We start from the raw sequence: 18061 nt of genomic DNA, 5'->3' as shown, positions 1-18061 counted from the left end.
TGAAGCCCCTCAGAGACCCCCCCAAGTCCCTCGGAGCCCCTCGGAGCACCCGGAGCCCTTCGGAGCACCCCAGTGAGTGCCTGAACTGGCCCAGCTCCCGCTTGCCAGCAGGGCCAAGTGGGAGCATCCTACTTGCACAGCACCCACTGCCAGGGTGCTGCCCCCCCGCCGGCCTCCCCCCTCTCCCCCAGCCCCAAGGAAGGGCTGGAAGGCACAGGAAGGAGTTTCCTAAATCCCCAGAGTTTCCAAAGCCCATTTTTTTCATTAAAATAAAACCAGAGGCTCTGACTGCTTCCCCGCCGCCCGCCCCCCCCCCCCCCCCCCAAACTCTGCAGCGCAAGGGCTCCTAAAACCCTGTGATTTACAGGAAAAAAATCACCCCAAGGACCACAAGGATTGTAAAAACCCCTAACGGGGAGGCCCAACCACCGTTTGCAGCGTGGGGCCGTGGAGGACTTCACATCCCAGCAGCCTCCTGCCTCGGGCCATCCCTACCTTGGGGGAAACAGGGTCCCCTGAACCCCTCCACTGCCCCCCCATTTCTGGGGCAGGGGGGTCTGCCTGGCTGGGGGGGGACGACAATCCCAGTGGGGGCTGCGGGAGGGAGAGAGGAAGAGGAGGGCTGGGACGTGAGGCTGAGGCAGGGCCGTGCGGGAGCAAGCTGTCGTCACTTCCTCCAGCTGTCCGGTGCAGCGGAGGGAGCGGGGGCAGGCAAGGACGAGCCCCGACATGTCGGCAGCGTTCATCCCTCTCCCTGCTGCAAAACTCCTGGAACAACCCCAGGTCGGACTCAGGCTCCCTTCCCAAGACTCCACCCCCCCAGCCCCAGCTGTCCCTCTTGTCCTGGGTGGGGTCAGAGCAGAGAGGGACCCCCAAATCCCAAAGCCAGTGCAACCGAGGATGGCGGTTTCCACCCCATGCGTTGACCCTGGTCCCCCACGGATGAGACTCTGCCCTTGCCCTGCAAATTGTGGGGGTCCCAGTAGCCCTCTGACCACCATAAAAAAAAGCTGCTACAGCTCGGTGGGCTTTGGCTAAGTGGTCCTCATGGCTTTTCCCATAAGAAATCAGGGAACGGCGATGGCACCCTGATCCTGCTGCGCCCCGCTGCCCTGCTTTGCCTCGCCGCTGCCCCGGCAGCTCCTGGCCAGCCTTGCTGAGTGGTCCGGAGTCACGCCGGGATGTGGAGACGCCTCAGCCAGGTTCCTGGGGGAGTTGGTTTCTGTATTCAGCTTCTTCTGCAGGGTTCAAGGTGGGGGGAACGGGGCTGCCTCCGACGTGTGTCTGCCCACGTCCCCAGATGGGGACACGTGAGTGCAGGGCTCTTGTCACAGGGCCAGCGGGAACCACGGGCTGGCACCAGGGTGAAATACAAACTCCAGGCTCAATTTGTGAGTCAGACTGAGATTTGCTGAGTCTGATTATTTACGATAATTATTAACAATAATCCTATTTATACCCCAGAATCACCGGAGCAGTCCCACTCCCAGGGTACGAATCAGCAGCAAAGACCCAGTCCTCGCTGCAGGGAGGCCACATCTAGACCAGCTGCGGGATTCAGTGGTTGGCACCGGCACAGCCCGGCTGCCGGCACAGGCCAGGGGGGCTCGTGAGGCAGCACCCGTGAGATGCCAACGTTGGCGGAGAGCCGCCGCAGAGCCACCACCGGCCCCTTCAGCACTGCCTCGGTGGAGGTGGGGTGGGAGGATGGCGATCCCCTCCTTGCCTCCGGCCATTGCGCCCGGCTCAGATCTTCTGCACGTAGTTCCCAGGGAAAAGTCCTTCCTTGCCGTGTAGCCGGCCTTTCCACCAGCCAGAGATATCTGGGAAGGGGGGGGGGAAAAGAGCCAGGTCAGGCATAGTGCTGCCACAGGGCACAGTGGGGAGAAGCTGGGTAGAGCAGGAATCCGGCGGTACCTTCCAGCAAGATGTCGATGATGTCCCCCACGTTGAAGCTGAGCTCATCCACGTCCTGCCCGATGTACTGGTAGAGCGCCTGGCAGCGCGGCACGGCCACCTTGGGCTGTGGCTTGGGACGCCTAGCCGGGGGTGGCCGCTGGCTCAGGCTTCGCCGGCGCTGCATGCTGCGGGGCCGGGAGAAACGGCGTTCACACCAGGGAGGGCAGGAAGGCACGGGATGCACTGCACCCTCCTTCCCATCCCACTCTCCCCCACCAAGTGGATGCTCTGTGCATGCAGCATGGGTGGGTCTTCCCAGTGCGCGGACTGGGAGAACTGGGTTGTGCAAGAGCCTGGGAGATGATGTCCTGCCAGCAAAGCTAGTTTGCCCGGACCTGGTCGGGCTGTTGCTCCGTTGGGCAGTCAAGCTGCTTAGAGGGGAAGGAGCACCTCCCGGGGCTGGCAGCAGTGGGAGGGGAGGATGGGGCAGGGAGGGGGTCACCGGCACCGGTATAGGACCTACCCAGCCACCCCCTGGTCAGGCACATTGAGGAAATCCATGTTCTGCTCGGACGGGGGTCGTGTCTTTGTCTGGCGGCTGGGGTTTCGGGGGGGAAGTGCTGCAGCCGGTGGCCCCCGCGCCTGCTTCTGGGGTGTCGTGTAGGTGTCCCGCTGAGCCCGGCTGTTGCTGCGTGGGAACTGGTGTGCCCCATTCCTGCAGGCTCCTGGAAGATCCCGCCCTGGGATGGTGCATTACAGGGGGCCCATGCTTAGCCTGCACCACCCCCAGGAGTGCAGCACTGGCTGGATCCAGGCTGCGGTCTCCCCTCCCTGGCACCCCCCCTTTGGCACTGTCCTTCTCACCTCTGGGTGCTGGTGGGGTGCTTCGGGAGGGTGCTGGATACCTGCTGCCACCTCTGCTCTGCGTCGCTCCCTTTCTTGTGGGCTCTAGGGGGGACATGAGCCCCCCGTTAGGTGATGGTCTTCAGAGCCAGCTGGAGGGGGGGCTGTCCCCGCAGTTTGTACCCAGCTGCCCTTTTCCCCGAAATGCCCTGTGCTGCCCCATCACCCAAGCAGAAGCAGGTCTCTCCTGGGTGAAATGAAACCCCGCAGGACCGGGGCACACGCTGGCTCACCTCGATGTTCCCAAGCCTCCAGCTGTGCCCTGAGGCCCCAGCACTCCTGTCCTCCCTCCCCGCCACCCCCCCGGGCACCCCGGCACTCACTGGCATTCCTGGGGAGCCCATCCCCAATGGTGACTGTAAGGGTTTTGCCTCCAGCTTTGAGGGTGGCCACGTCGCCCTGTCCTCTGACAAAGGTGACGTTTCGGGTGCCGCCACCGCCCCAGCCCTCCTTCTTCACCCGAAACTGTAGTCTAGGGGAGAGAGAGGCCGTGAGGCCACAGTGACAGGACTCTGTCCTCCTTTGTCACCTCTCCCGGCCTCCATCCTTACGTGTCCTTGAAGGAGAGGCACAGCTTGGTGTGGGTGAGCTCCTCGTAGCGTTTGCACAGCAGGCTGATCAGCTCCGTCTTGAAGATGGACTCCAAGAAATTGTCGGCATCGTTCTCGTGGAGGATGAAGAAATCATCCTGCCTGGTGCTGGAGGAGCAACCCCAGTGCAGGGGCATCAGCCGTGGGGGGCGGAAGGATGGTGCCAGCCATCACTGGAAGGGAGCTGGGACCCCCATTGGGCCTGGATCCACCCCGAGGAAATTTGGAGGGCAATTTAGCTGGAAATCTCCCTGACTTCCAAAGCCCCATCTGCAAAGCACTCTGTGAGGAGCCTCCTCCCCACGGCCCGATGCCTGCCTGCCTCCATGGGCGAGGGGCTGGGGCCCTGCCGGTGGCACCAGAGGATGAAGAGGCTGGTGGAGCTGATGGATGAAGCCTGACTGCGTGGACCCCCCCCGCCATGCGGAGCCCATGCTAAGGGACGCACCTCAGCGAGACGCCGCTCACCGCCTGGAGCTCCACCTTCTTCTTGAGCACCTCCTTGATCTGCCCCTTCTCAGGACCTTTCTTCACCTTCTCCCGCCCGATCAGGTAGAAGTACTTGGGGGTGAGGATGAAGTCCCGCTTGATGGGCTGGGAAAGGGCAGAAGCAGGGGGTGAGGGGGTGTTTGGAGGGGGGTACAAGCCCCCCCACACACAAGGGCAGCCACCATGAGCCACAGCTCACTCTGTCCCAAGCCCCTGGCAGGTCCGTGTACCTTGAACCTCCGGTCATACTTAGTGACGGAATCGGCAAAGTCTATCCGCTCCCGCTTGGCCAGGAATTGGCGCAGCTCTGGCCTCTCCTCCATGCCCAGGTAATCGCCCACGAAATTCCTGTTGATGCTGTTCCTCCTCCTCTCTTTGAAGTTGTAGAGGATGTTGGAGGCTGTGAGGGACCCCGAAGTGATACTGGTCAGACAGGGGTCTGCACTGGCAGCTCAGTCCTCAGCCCCTGCCCACCTGCCCTGCCAGTGTGTGCCCTCCCAAACTGGCTGTGGGAGCTGTGGGAACTGTCACATGGATCGTGGCAGCAAGAAGTGGGGCTCATTTTATGCCATGGGAGGAATCCAAGCTGCTTCAGCTTGGCTGGCTTCGAAACCCATTAATTGCCTTCAAAAAACTTTGTCCTGTGGGAGGGAGGGAGGCAGCTGCTTTCTGGGTTTTCCTCAATTTTTCACTGCACACTTGGGAGGGTGGGAAAACACCCGTGATGGGGTCAGGCAGTGACCACTGGCCTTTCCCATCCCTCTGCAAATGCTGACTCCCAGCTACTCCTCTCCAACCCTTTGCAGGCAATGAAATGCAGAGTGAGACAGCGCAAGGATCTGGTTTCTGTCCTATGGCCCCTCCCAGGGCTGGAAATAGGAGCAAGAAATCCATGTCCTCCTTTAAGATATAGGAAAAGACCCCGGGTGTCTCATGGTCCGGTCCATCCTCACCCCCCTTCCTTGTTAGTGCCACAATTACGAGCCAGGCTGCCGCTTTCCTGCCACTCTGGCAGCTGGGCTGTCCCCAGCAAAGGGCACCCTAAAAGGGGTGCTGGGGTGCTGGTGTCCCCATCCTTGCCTGGCCTTACCCTCCTCTCGCATCTGCTCATATTTCCGGATGGCAATGTGCCGGCGCCAGGCCTTCTGGATCACCCGGGCGAAGCCGTCGAATTTTCGCTCCCGCATCTCTTCGAGAAGGAAGAGCTGGGAGGGACACGGGGTGCTGAGCACGGCCGGCCAGGGGCCACCAAGCCCCAGCTGCGTTGCTTCTGCTGCACATTGGCACCCCAAACCCTCCCCAGCATTGCCCAAAGCGATGCTCAGCTGCGTGCAGTGTCCCCCGGGGATGCAGGGATACGGGGCGAGGAGCAGAGCCGGATCACCTACCGATTCCGGGTTCTTGACAAACACCTTGCTCCGACCCATCTGGTACTGGTCTGGGTCCATGTTGACGGAGCGCAGCAAGTGCTGCACCCCTTGCCGCTCGTCCCCGCGCCAGGACGGCCACGTCTCGGGGGTGAGGATGGCATAGCTGTGGGGAGAGGGGATGTGAGTCACGGCCAGGCTGCGGGAACCTGTCATTCCCCATCCCGGTGGTCACTCACCGTTGCAGGAATTTGTGGAAGAGGCGGCGGTAGGCGAAACCTGCCCGGCGCACCCGAATATTTTCCTTCAGCCCCAGGTACTCGACTTGGTGCTTCACCCTGCAGAGCCGGGAGGGACACGCTCGGTGTGGGATGGCAGGTCGGTGGGGGACCTGCTTGGGCCCTTCAGCCGCTCCTTTGCACATGGATGCCTGTGGCTGTGCGTGTGTGAGAGCTTCTTTGGGCTCAGATGAAGCCTCTGGGTGATGCACGTAGAGGGGCATGTGTCCCCCTGCACGCTCCTCAGCACCCACCTTGTGCTCCCCTGGGTCTGCGGGCAGCAAAGGGACCGGCCTGGGGGTGCAGTTTTTGGAGGAAGGCCAGTCCTGTCCACACCTCCATGGTTGGGTCCCATTCCCCAGGGCTCTTTGGGCTCCCTGATACATCACGAGGGGTCTCTGTTACCTGCTCTCCTCCCAGTCCCGGGGTTTCTTGGTCTCGTTGGGCTTGATGCAGCGGATGTAGTGTGGCGTGCACTTCATTAGCGTGTTCACCAGGTCGTTGGCCTGTTTCTGTTGCAAGGATTGACCTCTGTAGCATTAAAGGCATTGGTGGGAGCCCATCACCCTGCTGCTGCCCCAGAGGCAGTTACTGTCCTGCAGCCTCCGGGACGTACCTTGATTTTGGAGCCTGCGGTGGTTGGTCGTCCCTTTTTGTCAGAATCAAGCTTTTCTGGGAAAAGCATCCGGATGAAACCGCTGAAAGGCAGGTGACAGTCCCCAGGTGAGAGCTGCCAGGGTCCCCAAGCTCAGCATGTGCTGAGCTGAAACCAGCTCCAGCTCTGCTTTCTGCTGCTTGGAAATGCTGCACTGTGGCTGAGCCTGTCCCCCCCCGACTACCCCCAGGCTGAGCAGGATTGGTGCTGGTGGATGAGCACCCTCCACCCAGCCCCACAGCCCCTGGGTGCCACTGCACTCGATGGGGGAATGCCACCGGTGCCCACAGGGCGACGCAGGATGTTGAGCACCCCGAGCTGTGGCTCCAGCAGAGGGAGGATCAGCAAAGCTTTATGGTCTGGATGTTGAGGATGCTGCCCACTGCCCCAGCCCTTTTGGGGTGGCTTCTGGGACCGCAGCACTGCCAGGACTCACTATTCACTGCTCTGCATGAGCTCGATCAAGTCGGTGAAGAGCACATCCCGGTTGCGCTCACAGAAGCCGTTCACGTCATAAGAGACCTGGGGACAAGGAGGAGAGCTCAGCCCTGTGCCGCTGTGGCCAGGGCCGTGGAGTGTGGGATGTGGGGCGTGGGATGTGGGCCGTGGGATGCCATACCTTGCCTGCGTAGTGGTGGATGACGAAGCCTGAGCTCCAGCTGTTGAAGTGCTCGTGGGTGCCCACAGCTGCCTGCAGCTTCTGCAGCAGGGTCTGGTCTGCCCCCTCGCCGGTAGCGTGCATGGTGGCACAGACATCATCCAGGACACTCATGATCCCGGGGGGGTTCTGGGAGAGGGAAAGTGAAGCCATGGGTGTCCAAAGGCTGTGGGCAGGGCCCAATCCTGGGTCTGGCTGTGCTCAAGTGCCCCACACTGGTCAAAGCTGCTTCATGCTGAACTGCAGCTTAGATGAAGGATGCAGAGCTGCTGTTCTCCCAGGGATGCTCCCTGGCATGACCGGCTTCTGCCACCCATCCTTGACAGCACCCAGCCCATCCAGCACCCCTCTCTCTGGGTGCCTTGGCTCCCTGAGAAAGCCTCCCCCGGAGGAGGGGACCCCACTCACCAGCTTGTTCTCTATCAGGTCGCACACCACCTTGTTGTTGAAATACTGGATCTGGGTCCACTTGATCCCCTCCTGCACATATTCCTCCTGGGGAAGCACAAGGAGAGTTAGGTGGGCCCCTGACCCATGGCATATGCTGCAGCCCCCCCGATCCAGCCATGGTGCCGGGACCGGCTGGTGGCAGGGGTGTGCAGGGTGCAGAAATTGGGGTGCTGGTACAGCCCCGCAGCCCAGCTCCCCCATACCTGCTCTGCCTTCAGGGTCAGCTCTATGAAGATTTGCTGCAGCTTCTCATTCACAAAGTTAATGCAGAATTGCTCAAAGCCATTTTTCTGCAAAAGGACAAAAGGTGAAAGAGAAGATGGGATTGAGTTGGCTTCTGCTCCTCTCACCATATTGAGGGGACCCCAAACAGCAGATAACAGCCCCCTGCTCCAGCCGCTCTCCTTGCTGTGGGGGCAGGGAAGGACATTGCCCAGCTGGGCTCCTACAGCAAAGCACCACATACCTGGAATATTTCGAAGCCATAGATGTCCAGCACCCCGATGCTGTACTCCTCATATGGCTTCTGCATAGCCCGGTTGATAGACTGCAGGGAGAGACGGGATGAGCCACCGTCATCAGGGCCGTAGGGCAGTGGGGCTGGCTGAACGCAGGAGCGGATGGTGAGCATCCCCTCTGCGCCGCAGCCACGCTTGGTCCAGCCTGCCAGGACCACGCACCTCCACGAGAAAGTCGAAGATGCGTGCGTAGAGCCCTTTGGCCAGGGCATCTCGGGTGTAAGCCGCCTGTTCCACGTTGAGGGTGACAGTGATGGACTCGGACCGGCCGCCCCACTTGCTGTCCATTTTCCTGCTGGTGACCTTCTCGTTGAGGCGGTCCTGGTCGATCCCCAGCAGGTAGGCAGGGAAGGCCAGGGCTGGGCAAAGTGGGGGAAGGCAGTCAGGGCTGCCTGCTCCCTGTACACCCCGGGCACGCTGCCTGCAGGCACTTGCTGGACCCCCCCCAGCCCCATCCGAGTGCAAAGGACAGCAGCGGTGCGGCGACCGGGGATGTGGGACGTGGTCCTCCCTCAGCGAAATCACAGCAAGGGACTCCTGGCATCTGTCCCCTCGCTAATTAAGCGCTGGCTGTGCCATTTGCTTGCTGCCTCAGTTTCCCCTTGTCTAACATGGGGAAGATGCTGACACTTCCTCTCTCCTCTACCAGGGGATTTGTGCTATAAAGAGTCCGCAATTCATTGCCAAGAGTCCCTGCGAGCATCCCCACTTGCCGGCCCCCCCCGGAGCAGGGGAAGTTGGCTACTCACAGTCAGCATTTTCCACTCGAGCATAGTTGCCTTCCTCCCGAAAGCTGATGTTTCCCAGGTGGAGGATCCCAGCCACGATCTGCAGCACCAGCTGTTGCTCCTCACCCCGGATGCCGACGACCTGCATGGCGTTCTGGGGGTGGGGGTAGCCCGTCAGCCCCGCCCGGCTGCAGCTGGCTTTGGGGACCCCCCCCCCCCCCCCAGGCACTCACCATGGTCTCATGGAAGTCACTGCGGTCGTCCGTGCCCTCCACCTGGTACGTGTCCGACTGGTTTAGGTAGTAGTAATAATCCGGGCTCATGATGCCCAGGTTCTGCCGCTGCTCTTGGGACGCCCCTTCGATGAGCTGGGAGAGAAACGGGAGCTGAGGTTACCCAGCCCCTGGCCCCTGCAGCAGCCCGGCTGGCTCTGTGCGCCCCATACCTGATAGTAGATGTGGAAATTCCTTTCGCACTCATTCTGGTTCACCACCCGCGACTTCTCCAGCAGAAAGTTGGAGATCTTCCCCCCGTCGGGTTCGCCGCCCCGGCTGAACTGGATCTCGAAGTACTTCCCCTGCCCCGGCACAGCTCCTGCTCAGAGCCATGGCCCTGGCCGGGGGGACTCCTCGATTCCCCCAGCCCCGGCTCCTCTCCCCGTCCTCCCACCACACTAGGAGCATTGCTGGGACAGATCCTGGCTGTGGCGCTGACCCTCTGCACCCACCCTGGTGACTTACGAAGCGGCTGGAGTTGTTATTCCGGACGGTTTTGGCATTTCCAAAGGCTTCCAGCAGTGGGTTGGACTGCAGGATGATGTCCTTCACGTGCTGGGGGCAGAAGAGGGAGAGGGCTCAGCAGGGGGGCTGCACACCTGCACCCCGCTGCAGCAGCCCTGCCTTGGGGCTGGGGACAGACCAAGGGCTTTGTATGTCCCCAGCCCTGGAGCTGGGGCTGCTCCATGTGCCACCATCAGACGTGGGGAGCGAGGGTGGTGGGGAGCGGTTGGGAGGTGAAGCGATGTGTGGCTTTAAGGGTGGGGGATAGACATACCTGTACTTTCTCGCCACCCCCGGACACTTTGGAGATGTAGCCCATGATGTATTTCGCTGCCACTGTTTTCCCGGCCCCGCTTTCTCCACTGTGCAAATGGCAAAGCAGAGGAGACATGAAACGGCCTCACCAGAGTCGCCCATCCTGGGGTGCTTCGGGATGGGATGCTGGAGGAGGGCTGGGGGGTGACAGCGGGTGACAGGGTCTGTGGCATCCCTCCTGCTGCGTAATCTGAGCGTGTGGCAGCACTAGTGCTAGGGACGGGGCTGCCCGGGTGCTCTGGGGATGCTCTGGGATATAAGCAGGGCTGGAGCAAGGCTGGGTGAGGAGCTGCTCCAGGAGATGTTGGATTTCTTATTGCTGGATTTTGGAGGGGAGGAGGGACACTTGGCAGCCTCAAGGGGAAGTCTCTGGCCTTGCCCCACATCCTGACCATTTCCCTTGCAACACTCAGCCGGAAAGGTGCATTGCACAAGGCTCGGTCCCTGCCTGGGACAACCTGGTCACAGCCCCAGCTGCTGCTCATGGCCCAGGACACTGGGGTCCCTCCAGGCATCCCCACACACTGGGTCCCTCAGGACCCACCACTGGGCTTCAGCCACCTCTTGCTGCTGCCCAGCTCCTGTGTTTAGCCAGGATGCCCCCAGGGTGTGGGGAGAAATGGTGATGGGGCAGCCAGCCCCGGAGTGGTGGCACAGGGTCCCCAGCTGCGCCCTGCGTACCCCCTACCTGATGATGACGCACTGGTTCTCCCCGTCGATCAGCATATTGCGGTACATGTTGTCGGTCAGGGCGTAGATATGGGGGGGATTTTCATACTGAGCCTAAACGGGGGACAAGGACAGCAGCGCTGAGCACAGAGCAGCCATCAGCTCCCTGCCCCGAGTCCCCTCTCCAAATCCCCTTAACTCTGCCCATGCATTACACAAGGCAGTGGCACACAGCAGGAATGGGGAATTAGTCTCTTGCCACAAACATGAGCTAATCAGCAGCATGTCAGATGTTTTTTTAACTCTCCCCTCCTCTTTGGGAAGCTCGTCGTGGCAGAGCCAGTCACTCAGGCTGCATTTTACCATGTTTGGGTTGCTCTGGTGTGTATTTATGAGCTGAATTTCCCAGGAATGTGGATTTGCTCCTAAGTCTCGTTACTGACTCTCCATCAATCTGTTTGGAAGCACTGACCCCTGCAGCACCCAAAGGGCTGGGGAGGATGGGGACACTCATGGGACAACCTCCAGGTGTTTTGCACCAAATTAAACCAAAAGAACCCTTGGCCAAACCCCGCCAGCTGGCACGCAGCAGCCTCACCGCTCCCTGGTACAGCTCGATCTCCCGGTCGGTGAAGTACGGCATCTGCTTGAAGGGGTTGACGGAGATGAGCACCGGCCCAATGTAGGTCTGAGTGGCAGGTTAAGGTCTGTGTGTCCTTTCTTGTGTCCCCCCTTCCCGCTGTCCCTTCCTGCCCTGGAGGCAGCGTCAGTGGGAGCAATGGCAGGAAGGTGGTTGGGGAGGGTCCCTGCCTCATCCTGGAAGCTGCACCAGGAAAATACCACGAGGGTTTTCAGCTCGGGTGCAGGCAGAGCTGCTGCCATGACTTGGTGCTCTCCTGCCCACGGGGCCCCACTGTTTCACTCCCTTGGCCCCGAGGTGTCCCCCACAGAGTGATCAGTGCAGCAAGAGTATCCCCCTCAGCTCCCTGGCCTGTGGCTGAGGATCGGCCCCAAGACCGGCATTTCCAGCATCTCACATCCTCCTGGAATTCACCCTCTGCTCAGCCGCTCATGGTCCATCTGTGGCTTTTGCAGCAGGAGATCATCTCCATTTTACAACGAGGGAAACTGAGGCACAGAGAGGAAAAAAAAACCACCTGCCAGCTTCTGCCTTTCCCTGGCCACCCAGCCACTCCACCTCCCTCGAACCCTGCCTGCAGCATCCCCCAGTCACCCAGATGTGGGCAGGGGAATGGAAAAGCAGGGAATTGTGCCTGGAAATGATGCAGCAGCAAGATGGGGATGAGCCCCCAGCACCCCGAGGTAGGTGCTCGGGAGATGGAGGTCGGGGACGGAGCAGTGCCAGTGGGGTTACCCTGAGCCCTTGATGTCCTATTTTTGGCCCACCTGACAGTGCAGTGGGGAAAGAGCAGCCGAAAGGCAGGAAGAGGGGTTTTTCTGGGAAATGCAGAAGCGTGGGGCGTTGAGTCATGGCTAGACAGGAGCCCTGCGCAGCAGCACAAAAAAAGGAAGAAAGAGGCTGCGTGGGGTATTTTTTTCCTCCAAAAAAAAAAAAAAAAAAAAAAGCCAACCCCAAACCCAACCCCTAAACACATTTAAAGCCCCAGGGCTGCCAAAAGAGCAGGGAGGATGACTGCGTCACTGATGGCCCGGGACAGAGCATCGCCTTGTAAGGACAGAGCCGCATCTTCAAGGAAACCACAGCCGCTTGCAGAAGCGTGAGCCAGCGGCTCAGCCCTGTGCTCAGCCCCACTGCCACCCGAGCCTCTGCCATGCCCTGCTCTGCATGACAGGGATTTTGTCCTCTTCCCCATCAGAGCCGGCCACACACCGGAGCTGGGGTGCAGGCAAAGCGTGTGCAATGGTGCCGGGGTGCTCAGCCGGCCGCATCCCCAGGCAGGTGTGGGGGGAGTAAGGCAAGGGCTCAGCACCTCAAATCGTGGGTGTGGGGATATCCCCCCCATCCACACCTTAGAGCCTGAGAGCCGCCGAGCCTCGTGCACGGCGCTCAGCAGGGTCAACTCTGTGATGGGAGCCAGTGACTGCAAAAGCCTCTGGGCTGGGGGATGGCACAGCGGGGGCAACACTGGGCAGGGTGGGAGCTTTGCGGCCCGTGCTGGCTTGATGGTGTCCCATGTGGCCTGACACCAGTGGAGAGTGATGGGTGACACCTCATCCCCATGTCTGCAGGGATGCTCCTGCTCCATCCAGGGTTTGCTTGGATTTGCTGTGGGTGCAAGGCACGCTGTGGGCATCGGGGGAGTTGGGTGACAGCAACAGGGGACGATGGCCACTACTGCTACTGGGGTCTGGCCCCCTTGGCACAGGCAGGTGGGTCTCCAGAGTGCAGGAGCAGTAGGAAACAGCAGATGAAGGGTTTTGCTCAGTGCTCTTTGCCTAGGGCTTTGTGGCCGCAAAGGAAGGACCAAAGCGGGTCCCAGGGCACGGCAGGATGCGGGTCACGGTTGCAGTCTCCCTGTCGAGTGCGACTCAGCTTGGGAACGGTGGCATTCCCCCAGCCGATCCCAATCTTGTCCCACCACAGTGTGAGGATGGGATACTCTGCAAGCATCGGGGCAGCCCCAGTTTGGCCCACACCCTGGCAAAGCCTTGGAGCACAGCCCTGTCACTCCCTGTCCCTGTCCCGCTGCACCAGGAAGGATACAAAGATGTAATCGTCCATAAATCGCTTCTTGAGGTTCTCCACGATGGCTTCCTCGGAGATCTTGGAGAGCAGGACCATGTCGTCCACGCCGCTCTGCTTGACATTGTGGCTCTGCCAGTGGAAGCGCTCCTTGCTGCCCTGCGGGGAGAGGGCCACAGTGACTGCACCGGGGCCACCACCGATGGGAAAGGGGCTCCAGGCCTGGATCTGGCCCCAGCTCCCCCTGAGCTGCTGGTAGCTATAATTGGCCCCGGCTCCAGCCGTGGCTCCAAAAAAGGGTGCAAAGAGGGGTATTTTGGCCACACTGGGAACTTGCAAAGCTCAAAATCCCAGCACTGCTGCCCCTGAGCTTCTGGTAGCTATAACTGGCCCCTGCTCCAGCTGTGGCTCCAAAAAAGGGTGCAAAGAGGGGTGTTTTGGCCACGCTGGGAACTTGCAAGGCTCAAAATCCCAGCACTGCTGCCCCTGGGCTTGCCCCATTCCTCTGGCTGGATCCTGCCTCACTGCAGGTCTGGCAGCCTGGAGAGGAGCAGGCCTGGCACTGACAGCCTGCAGGCGTGTTTGTAACATCACCCCTGCTTGCTATGGCGGTAACGAAGGACTAACGAAGCAACTGCTGTGCAGGCTCTGCTTATGAGTCAAAGGGGCAGCAAAAATAACCCAGGGGAAGGGCAAAAGTTGCAGCTGGTGGGGGCATCCCCGGTACCACACATCCTCTGCACCCCCACGTCCCCTTTGCACCAGGGCAGAGGTGCGACTGTGTCCCCATCACCTTTTCCTCTCTGCCCAGGGAGATACCAGCCACCCCCCAACTCGCCCAGCTCTGTCCTCTGGGGGCTGTGGGGAAGCAGGAAAACTGTGGGCTATGATTTAAGCCATTGTGGGGCTAAACACAGCCTTGGGCTGAGAGGGGAGGGTAAGGTTTCACCATGCCAAAAGAAAACTACTCAAAGGCTCCTTGTCTTTGATGCTGCAGAGGGAACTTGCTGAACACAGCCGCGGTTCCCGTGCGGTCCCTGGTGCAGTGCCCAGGAGGGGACACCTCATCTGGACCTGCCAGCGGCTCCTCTGTGCCTGTCCCGCAGCCCCCGCGGTTCCGCTTTCACCCCAGTGCTCCCAGCACCGATTTCACTTCTCCTCTCCCCATCACCCCCGGCCTCATACTCTTTCCATTTCCCTTTTCTTCTCTTCCCCTTTTGCTTCATTTTCCTGCTGGCTCTCAAGATTTGAGGCCTCCAGACCCCCATGCCTTTGCACCCTCCTGTCGACCCCTGATATTTGCAGGCTGCCTGCAGCCCCCCTGCACCCACCCTTGGATGCTCGGCACAACCTGGCACCATCACGATGGGGGACGGAGGGACCGTCATGGAGCGTGGAGGAGCTCAGCAGCATTGTGCTGCTCCCCCCGACTGCCTCCATCGCCGCTGGGCTGCTGGGCTTTGCAAGCCAAAATACGATCCGTGCCCCCTCAAACCTCAAGTACAACTCAAGTTCCTGTAGCTGCTGGAGGCGCTTTTGGCTTCATTGTCCCACCACCTTCCCTTGGGATGCATGGACTTGGGTCAGCTCGGGGGGTCCAGAGGGGATCAGGGCTGCTCACGCAGCCTGAAACCATGTGGTTTCAGCTCCTCTTCCTCCTGTTTGTTGTTTATGGGCCTTTTTCTTGCCTTCCCCTCCTCTTCCTCCCCTCCATCCTAATAAGCCACTAGAAAAGCCACCCAGAAAAATGCAGGGGGGCTCAGTCATCCACTCCAGGTCACCCAGGGAGCTGTCAGTGACCCCAGGAGCTGCCCAGCTTCAACCCAACCTGGCCAAAACCTGGTGCTTCAGGTGGAGAGGAGTGGGCTGGGAGGAGCCTGTGGGGAGCCCGACACCTTGGTTCCCCATTGCCTGCCTGCATTGCCCTGAGCCTGCTGGCACAGGCACCCTGGCCTCACGTGGCTGGTTATGGCACCAAATTAAGGCAAATATAGGCATTTCCTGTATTGCAAGCTTGGTGCTTTTGACCTGACAACCGGAGTTTCTCCTTCAGTCAAATGACTGCTCAGAGCTGTCAGTCGCAAGTGCGTGCCCTTGCAACACCTCCTCTTCCTCCGGGTGCAGGTTAGGTGCTTTCCTGGCTCAGCTGGGGCACCTGATGCAGCACAGCTGCAGGGAAAACACCAGCTCACTTTAAACGAAGGTTTTGTCCCGGGTATCTGCAAGGCTGTGGGTGTTTCCACCCTGTTTCTGGGAGGACAAAGTTTGCCTGGCTTCCCTCAGCACATCCCAAGAGGCAGCATGGGGGGTTCGCAGGGTCAGGGCTCACTAAGTTGGGTAAAAGTCTTGTGGGGAAGATGAAGAGGAATGATGGTCCCTCAAAACTGTAGCATTACCCAAAGTCAGCACCCAGCGAGCCTTCATGGGGTGGGGGCTGCAGGCGGCATCCCTGTGGGGAGCAGGGCAACAAACTGAATTTGTTTTCAGAGGTTTGGAGCAGCAGTTCCTCAGTTCCTTCCTCTGTCCCAGGCCAAAGCGAGTGATGAGCCAGAAAGCAGCGACTCGACAGCCTCTACCATGGGGGTTCCCAGGGAAGGGGACTGATGAGTGGCCTGGACCAAACACCATCCGTGAAGCCATTTCATCCTCAAGCCGAGTGGCGAGCAGCTTTCGGCAGCCCTTGGTCTGGGCTTCCAGGTGCAGTTTGCAGCCGCATTGCACAAGGGACTTCTCTCTGATGGTGGTCCCATGCGTGAGGGGTGCGTTCGTGGGGACCCCCAGGAACACCCCAGCCAAGGGCTGCGGGATGGGGACTGTCACCATCGCAGCCACTGCCTGTGCCCAGGGCTGTGGATGCACCCGGTGCTCACGATAGGATAGCTGAGGCAGGGAGTGAAGTAGCCCTGCAGCAGCAATTGCAAAAACATCATCTGTTTTTCTTCAAAGCTCAGATCTGAACCATCAAAAAAACCATGCAAGCTCCAAGTGGGGAGCGGACACAGCCCAAGGTGGCACCTTTTTTCTCGAGATAGGGCAAGCTCAGATGCAGCCAACACCTTAAAACCACCGGAAGCCTTGAGAAGAGCGGTGCGGGGTGTTGCATTGCTGTCACAACCCTGCAAGGTCCCAGGCACAGGCAGGGTTTGGGGATGGGGCATTTCCCCCAGTGTTTTGGGGATGGGAGCTGGCCCCAGAGCTGGGCTCCAGCAGGGTTCAGGGTCGTGGCTGCACAGCCCTTCGCAAAGCCACAAAGCTTCTTCAGGTCTTGGGTGGCAGTGTGGAGGGGATGGTGTTTGCATCTTGTGGGGGACAGCATCTGAGCAGTCTCTCAGAGGTGGCAACCGCAACTATGGGTGGCAAAAGGCTCTGTTTCAGCCTGGCCACTGTCGCCTTCCTGGCTGGGTTGAAAAATCTGAGGACAGCATCACTCCAAGACACGGAGGCAGCAGAGCTGTGGGCTAAAGGACATGGCTGCAGTCCCACCTTGCAGATCCTAACTCCATGCCTGAGCATCTTCCTAATTTTGAGAGCTTTCACCTTTCTCTTCTGCCTCCAGATCAACTTCCAGCCCTGGCCACCGCCCTTTCAGTGGCCAACGCCCTTTCAGCAGCCTCACGTCCTGCCTGCAGCCCATGTTCCCTGCATGTTCCAGGGTGCAAGGTCCAACCCTGGGCACCAACACCCAGAGGGTCCTTCCTGGCTTGCACTGGCCTGGAGGATACAGCTGCCCCCAGCAGCCCCTGCCACCCCACTGCACTCTGCCTGAACACCCTGCTGGCACCATGAGCGCTGAAACCACAAACACTGGTGGGAAGTTGGGCCAAGAGGAACACAAGGGTTCTATGGGTACCGCACCGGCAACAGCAAAATCAAAACCACTTTGTGTCAGCCCAGCCTCACCGCCTGGTGCCCTCCATCCTGCTCGGGTCAGTGCTCCTTGGACCACCGACCCTGCACCCAGCACCCATCCCCAATACCCGGCTGCTCCCCACCACTGTACCCTGACCCAGTGCCTCACCCAGCCCCAGCTCTGCTCCCCATCCCCAAGCCCAGGTAGCACTGTCCCCTCTCCAGTGGGGACATTGGGTGGGCTCCTGCCACCTCCTGGAAAGCAGCAAGGGACCATGATGGGTGCAGGAGAGGACAAGGCTAAGATAGCCCTGAGGTGGCAGGAAGAGAGGGTGACATCCCCAGGGTGCCCAAGGGAGACAGGACTGGGGGGGCAGCCAGCGACGGCCCCACTTGCACTCACCATGGTGTCCCTGTGTCTTGCGCCCCGGGGACGTGGCGGGTCGGGGCTCTTGTCACCGAGGGCCCAGGGCCATCCTGAAGCACTTTGCTTTTGTGTTTCTGCTGCAACTACAAACCTTTTCCTCCTCCCACTTCCTCATTTTGTGCCGGTTTGCCGGGGGTGGGGAGGATGAGGGTGGCTCTCTGCTGCCGGGGGTGGCCCTGCCCAGGGTGACCCCATCTCTGCTGCAGACGGGTGCTGCCGGTGCCAGGGGGCACTGATCTGGGTAAGTGGGTGGGTGCTGCGTAGAGTCTGGCAGGGATGATCAGAGCTTCCACAAAACATTTCCCCACGCACTGACGTGACAGCTTGAGGTGCCCCCCTCCAGCGGCAGGCAGTCGGTGCTAGGGGATTCTCTGCTTTAAGGTACTTCTAGGAGTGTTATGCTTTGGTAGCTTGTTTTTTAGGTCTTTTGAGTAAAAAAGGCCATACCTGAGGAAACGTTAAGGCTACAAATGGGCTGAAGCCGTTTCAAATAGACCATTGCAGGAGCTGTGTGAGGAACAGCCGCGATGGTGCCCCCACAACAACTGCAGAGTTGGTGCTACTGCAATCCGTTGTACACACAGACCCATCTTCATGCAACACCCCTGGGGAGAAAATGAATGAATCTCTGCAAGCCCTGGCTCATTGTGATGGTTCGTCAATGCCAATCCAAGGCTATGCGTAAAGAAGGGAGCCTGTCGCGATGAGCGGTTCCGGCCCTACACAACAGTCTATTGGCGTGGGCCCAACTACATGACAGTGGTCAGCCAATTAAAAAGGCAGCCCTAGACCCGCCAGCAGCGCAGCAGTGGAGCGAGTCAG

General features: G+C 60.1%; 1 protein-coding gene across 6 annotated transcripts; it reads right to left on the bottom strand.

Moving 5' to 3' along the window:
• Positions 1–1402: 1402 nt before the first annotated feature.
• On the bottom strand, positions 1403–17426 carry MYO1F (myosin IF). 6 transcript variants are annotated; one of them, XM_049808404.1, is made up of 28 exons: positions 17216–17423; positions 12985–13122; positions 10897–10986; positions 10318–10412; positions 9589–9676; positions 9276–9365; positions 8981–9112; positions 8769–8903; positions 8557–8689; positions 7970–8166; positions 7756–7836; positions 7493–7579; positions 7248–7334; positions 6801–6968; positions 6618–6703; positions 6143–6224; positions 5932–6038; positions 5488–5586; positions 5270–5414; positions 4972–5086; positions 4112–4281; positions 3841–3986; positions 3354–3500; positions 3126–3274; positions 2764–2847; positions 2423–2624; positions 1918–2084; positions 1403–1823 (listed from the first exon to the last, which is right to left on the bottom strand). In XM_049808404.1, the coding sequence occupies exons 1-28, from the start codon at positions 17216–17218 to the stop codon at positions 1747–1749; spliced, it is 3300 nt and encodes a 1099-aa protein (XP_049664361.1). In that variant the 5' UTR covers positions 17219–17423; the 3' UTR covers positions 1403–1746. The 6 variants fall into 6 exon arrangements, with proteins under 6 accessions (XP_049664361.1, XP_049664359.1, XP_049664362.1 ...); XM_049808402.1 differs by having other exon boundaries at positions 2423–2639; positions 17216–17420; XM_049808405.1 differs by lacking the exon at positions 8981–9112 and having other exon boundaries at positions 2423–2639; positions 17216–17426.
• Positions 17427–18061: the final 635 nt, after the last annotated feature.

The sequence above is a fragment of the Accipiter gentilis genome, chromosome 8 (genome assembly GCF_929443795.1).
Source record: "Accipiter gentilis chromosome 8, bAccGen1.1, whole genome shotgun sequence".
NCBI classification, from domain to species: Eukaryota; Metazoa; Chordata; class Aves; order Accipitriformes; family Accipitridae; genus Astur; species Astur gentilis.
The sequence above is the reverse complement of the archived record's forward strand: the minus strand, read 5'-3'. Positions and strand labels throughout refer to the sequence as shown.

Bases quoted from the DNA above. Each gene is read 5' to 3' on its own strand.
- MYO1F (XM_049808402.1), bottom strand. The intron at 7,335-7,492 runs GTATGGGGGAGC...GTGCTTCCCCAG, and splicing joins TGACCCTGAAGGCAGAGCAG to GAGGAATATGTGCAGGAGGG. The intron at 3,987-4,111 runs GTACACGGACCT...GCCCTTTCCCAG, and splicing joins AGTATGACCGGAGGTTCAAG to CCCATCAAGCGGGACTTCAT.